At 34.3% G+C, this 6,306-nt stretch overlaps 1 protein-coding gene across 1 annotated transcript in view; it reads left to right on the top strand.

Annotated features, from left to right (window-relative positions):
* Positions 1 to 3,591: 3,591 nt before the first annotated feature.
* The window catches only part of HELRODRAFT_158078 (hypothetical protein), a gene marked incomplete at both ends in the record, with an annotated part of 9,702 nt that continues 6,987 nt past the window's right edge, over positions 3,592 to 6,306 (top strand). Inside the window, 4 exons of the mRNA XM_009032719.1 lie at positions 3,592 to 3,636; positions 4,207 to 4,363; positions 4,943 to 5,095; positions 5,423 to 5,565. Of these exons, the coding sequence (XP_009030967.1) occupies positions 3,592 to 3,636; positions 4,207 to 4,363; positions 4,943 to 5,095; positions 5,423 to 5,565 (498 nt within the window). The remainder of the gene's footprint in view (positions 3,637 to 4,206; positions 4,364 to 4,942; positions 5,096 to 5,422; positions 5,566 to 6,306) is intronic.

A 6,306-nucleotide genomic window follows, 5' to 3' on the forward strand; every position in this document is an offset into this window, starting at 1 on the left:
GTGTGCGCGCGTGCGTACATAGATAAATTAATTTCTCTTTAATAGGAAGATGGAAAAGATTCCTCCAACTGTTTTTTTTTTGAGGTTTAACCGCGAGAATTTATTCCCCTTTCAACCCTGAATTATATTAGCGTTTATAAATTATAAGCATATCTCTTTCTTTCTCTTTTCCATCTTTTTTCTTTCCATCTTTTTCTCTCTCTCTCTTTTTTTCTTTCTTTTTAGTAGTAATTGCATCAGCGTAACTAGTATGTAGTAGTTGTTGTAGTAAAAGCAATATTTTCGCATTTTTTACAATCAGTCCTTACCGGTATAAGTAATAATATTTTTTTTTTCAATCTCGTTAACGAATGTCGCATGTGAAATCTTGAGATGCCATTAAAAGTTTCTGGTTCATTAATTTATTTAATGATGCGCTGACCCGTCGTCATCCGAGTCTTAATTTATGTGTGTATGTATGCATGTATGTACGTACGTACGTATGTGCGAGTCCTTGGTTAAAAACAAAAGCCATAATTAAAAACTATCATTTAGTCCCGACTAACTAGTTTATTATGTTGGTCCTAGGATCTCGCGCAGCCGGGAAATGTGTGTATATGTGTGTATGTATGTATGTGTGTATATATGTGTGTGTGTGTGTGCGTGTGAGAGAGAGAGGAGAGAAAAAGAAAATGAAAAAGAGAAATGAGTGTTTTTGTGTGTGTGATTGTCGTGTTTACGTGTTTCTCAATCATTGGTTTTTACCTCAAAACTCAAGAAATTTAAATGCAAACAATGATTTGTTGCTTTAGTTGAAAATATAATTGTTGTGTAGCAGCTAGCAATGTTTGTTTGTTTAACATGTTTGTTTAACTTTACATACAATAGTGCGACAAACATGTATCTTGTGCGACAAACATGTATCATGTGTATTGTGCCTGACATGTGATATGTTTAATATTAGAAGCAGTAGAAGTAGAAGTAGTAGCTGTAAAATCAGTAGTAGTAGCAGTAGTAGTAGTAGTAGCTGTAGTAGTAGTAGTGGTAGTAGTAGTAGTAGTAGTTAATGATATGCCGTTTTGATTTAATGACAACTTACTATTTGACTATCAACAAACTGCTAATTGCGACAACATATAATAATATTTATTGCGGAATTTGTGTGTGTGCGCTTGTGTAAACGTGTGTGTGTGTGTGTGTGTGTGTGTGTGTGTGTGTGTGTGTGTGTGTGTGTAGCGTGTAAATAAGTTGTACGTTTTTGCTTTGTATATTTCATGTATACATCGACCATCCACTAATTCTTCTTTATCACGGCTAGATCTACATAGATATCATCCACAAACAAAAAACATTGATATAAAAACAAAGATAACGAACTGTTAATTAATGATAACATTGCAAGACAATTAGATATAGATATATATATATATCTATACATTTATAGTATAATATTCGTAATGTCTGAAGATTATTAAGAACTTTTTCTTATTGATAATAAACAAATAAACATAGAACCAAAATACAAAAAACTGAAATTGACGTCATCGAAAGCCGATAAAATAACAAATTCGCATAATATCGTCCACCCATCATAGATATATAAACAGAGATAACAAAGAACCAATTAATAAAAAATAGAATAAATAAACAGTTAATTAGAAATTAATGAAAATAACAACAAAAAACAAAAGATAAATACATCTGAAATAATAGAAATTAACAACAAAGAAGAAGAAAAAATTAACAGCAAAAAAGAAGAACATTAACTAACATTGAATAACAAAGAAGCAGAAAAATACAAACACAGATATACAGATCTTGCTATTGTTCTTAGACAAGTATGTAAAATCAATCTGTCTGGGATGTTTTCAACAATCAGAACCGACTCAGAGAGCAATAAGGCGACAACCATCTGACATTTGATTCAGCAAAAAAAAAAAAACTTGTCCATAGTTTTATTTGGTTTGCAGTATTTTTGATTACTGCTACTCAGTTACGTACTGGATAAAATTATCTTACCTGGATTGTAGTCACGCTCACCTGGAGTGTATCTAGTCGATTTTGAATGTTGCTGCTAAATTTGGAAAAAAGTGACGAATCATTTTATCTAAAAAAAAATTTGAAGTCAGTTCTATCCGACAGCCATGAATTAAAGAGCGTCTCTATAGTTTGCTTGCAAGAAGGACTCTACAAATGTTTGGCACGATACGAACGAACGAACGAACGAACGAACAAAGAACTCTAAACAAATCATAAAAAGAAAAGATGTTTACGTAAAATGAACAAACAAAACATAACCCCTAGATATATTAAACATAAAAATATCAAGCAAATAAGCGTAGATATATAAACACACAAGCAATGACCAAAGATACATAAACATAGACATAATAGACGCAAACATAGTCATAATAAACATAGATATGTCAATGTTCTGCCGACATGCACGTGAGAAATCGTCAAGCCGTTCTTTATTTTATTTGTTACGTTACGCTGTTCTATGGTGCCAGACGGATTTTATGATTCTTTGTTGATAACGTTGATGTTATTGTTGTTGTTGTTCTTATGGTGTAATAGAATTCCTCTATTTCGTTTCGTCGTCGTTGTTGTTGTTGTTTGCTGTGTGATGTCGGTTCAAATGATAACAACATCATCAAAAAACAACAGAAACAACAAGTAGCAACAACAAACAACAACAACAATAATAATAACATCAACAACAACAATAATAATAACAACAGCAATAATAATAACAACAACAATAACACCAGCAAGTAACTTGCTCCCAGTCAATAAATGACAAAGCCAGTATAAACGGAGAGAGCGAGATTTGATTTATTCTACAATGATGATGACGACGACGAAGACATGACGATGATGACAATTATCATCATCATCATCGTCGTCTTCCTCATCATCGTCATCATCATCATCACCACCATCATAATCATCATCATCATCACCACCATCATAATCATCATCATCACCACCATCATAATCATCATCATCATCACCACCATCATAATCATCATCATCACCACCATCATAATCATCATCATCACCACCATCATAATCATCATCATCATCACCACCATCATAATCATCATCATCACCACCATCATAATCATCATCATCACCACCATCATAATCATCATCATCATCACCACCATCATAATCATCATCATCACCACCATCATAATCATCATCATCACCACCATCATAATCATCATCATCACCACCATCATCATCGTCGTCACCACCATCATCAGCGTGGTGAATTAATTTTTGTAATTTATCAAATATTCTCAAATATGTTACGAGAACAAAATTGGTATATCGATCTTAAGAATACCGACGATAATATGGATATTTTATGATCGGTATTCGCAATGATCGGTATTCGCAATGCCATACGCACATTACCTACTTGAAAATAAACACAGCCCAATACACACACACAATACGACGGACTGACACAAAATACCCTGATGTTATTTAAAGGTTGTCACCAAATTTTTTCGCCCCCTAAGGTCTCTAGGTCTCTCAAATGTACCCCACCAGAGCTCGCCTCAGCATCCCCATCATCACAAAGGAAAGCTTTATGACGAACTGATGACATTCTCCTGTAATACTATGAACGTTCTGTCATATGGGCAGGTTGGAGATTGATAAAATGGCGATGATGAAGGTGATGAGAAGGATGAGGATAATGAAGATGATGGTGAAGATGATGGTGACAAATATGGTGAAAAATATGATGAAGATGATGGTGAAGATGATGGTGGTGGTGAATGATACGTATTTATCTTCAGAACGTGTTGGTTTTTCTGAATCTAGAAGGAGTGCAATAATAGTCCTTTGAACTCAATTTTTTAATTCGTTGATTGTGTTTGCCGCTCATACAAACCGGCTACAAAACTTTAATTATCACAGCAACTTTCTTCAATGTGATCATTGTTGAAACATTTTTCATTTAGGTTTTTTTTGTTAAAAATAGATTAAATTGTAAATGATAATTTTTTTTGGTTAATTACGGATAAACCAATCAATCTTCAAAATGTTATTATTATTCGTTATGTTTTTGAAATTTTAAAGATAAAGTCAAGTGGAAAGAGCCCTGTTGGATTAATAATAATTATAAATTAAATTAAAATAATTTTCATCTTCGTCATCACAATCACTATTTTCATCACAACCACCATCATCGTTACCACCACGATGCATCAGATGAAATTCTGCCAATTGTACGAGGACCACATGATCGGGGTGGTGAAAGCAGCCCAGATGGGTATCGGAGAGTGCCAGCACCAGTTCAAGGACAGGAGGTGGAATTGTACGGTCATGCCCAAGGAGCCGTCTGTATTTGGAAAGGTGGCTACCAGAGGTCTGTGGGTGGTTTTGTGATTTTTTTGGTAGTTTTTAGGTGGAGGTTGAGTTTTTACTGGGTGGTGATTGATTTTTTGTGGTTGGTGGTTGATTTTTTGTGGTTGGTGATTAGTTTTTGTGGTAGATGATGTGTTTTTCATACAAATTGCAGATATTTTATCGGTATTTTTGAGTTTTTTTTTAGCCACTGTGTGTCTTGGGGTTTATATTTGATAGATGGCTGCTGAATTTGTAGTTTTGGTTAATAGTTTGTTAAATGAGGCTGGTGCTTGTTGATTTGCGGTTGAGTTGATTTTTCCAACAGATAATTAAAAAAATATAATTATGGCATAAAAATGGAAAAATTGATTAAGTTTAGTAGAAGAGCCACAAAAACACCACAGATTTAAGTACATGTGATAATGTAATTCAATAACTTCTTGAATCATTTTAACATTTCAGATTTCATTTATCATTCTATATTCAAATTTTGCTTTTTGGGCGTCTGCTGTTTAATAGTATGAGTTAATTAATTAAACATTTAATTAATTAATTAGCTAATTAATTAGTTAATAAAATTTCTAAATTTGTACACTAGCAACCAGAGAATCAGCGTTTTTACACGCGATGATGTCGGCAGGTGTGGTCCACTCAATTAGTAGAATGTGTAGGGACGGAGAACTGACTGGATGCGGTTGTAGTAAGAAGAAGAGACCAAAGAAGGCCATCAGACCCGAGTGGATTTGGGGAGGTTTGTTGGGTAGATTCATGGTCTCTTTGGGTAGATTAGGTTAGATTCGTTTGGTTAGATTTAATATAAGGAGTTTCAGTAGGTGGATTTTGGTAAAAAGGTCTGGCTAAGTGCAACTCATTAGATATAAATTTTAGGTTTTTTCATCCACAATTGGCTGAATTTATTTTATATTTTCTGTTAGCAAAAAAAGTTATTTTAGTAAAGATTTTGCTGTAGAAACTGACTACTATTAACTTTCTCTGATAAAATATTAGAATCTTGAAATCTTAAGATCATAAAATGTTAAAATCTTGACATCTTATGATCTGGAACATCTTTTAACAGGTTGCGGAGACAACACGGACTACGGCTACAAGTTTTCGGGAGGTTTTGTGGATGTGATGGAGAAGGAGAAGAATCATCCAAGGAAGTCCCCAGGTCTGTCCAGGATGCTGATGAATCTGCACAACAACGAAGTTGGAAGAAGGGTTAGTGTGTGTTTGTGTTTGTGTGTGTGTGTTTGTGTGTTTGATTGTTTGTGTTTGTGTGAATGTGTTTGGTTTATGTGTGTGTGTGTTTGTTCGTTTGTGTGTGTGTGTGTTCGTGGTCGCCCGTGTGTGTGTGTTTTTGTGTGTGTGAATGTGTGAATGTGTGTTTGTGGCATGAAAAACATAAACACAATGACGTCATCATTATGACGTCAAAAAAATACTGACAACATTACAATGACATCATCGCTAGGTTAGAACTCTGTCACGCAGGCAAACAAACGATCCAAAATATTACTCCGTTAATTGGCTAATATTATAAATATTGTCGGTGTGTATCTGTGAAGATGTGTGTGTGTGTGTGTGTGTGTGTGTGTGTGTGTGTGTGTGTGTGTGTGTGTGTGTGTGTGTGTTATAAATATATCAGCTAATTAACATCGGTGAATGAGTGAATGATGATTTGTTTTCTGTGATTTGAGTGCCTGATTAGGTTTTGCTATTAATTTACGTTTTATAATTACGTGCGATTGTCACACACACGCACACGCACACTCGCGCATACACACTTGGAAACACACGTACACACACGCATTCATGCATTGTCTATATTGTATATGTTTATAGGTGGATGCATTAAATGTTGAATATATGTGAACAAATACACAATTTGCAAATGTCTCAAAATATATATATACACACAAACACACACACAAACACACACACAAACACACACACAAACAC

Source organism: Helobdella robusta (assembly GCF_000326865.2).
Source record: "Helobdella robusta unplaced genomic scaffold HELROscaffold_86, whole genome shotgun sequence".
Taxonomy (NCBI): Eukaryota; Metazoa; Annelida; class Clitellata; order Rhynchobdellida; family Glossiphoniidae; genus Helobdella; species Helobdella robusta.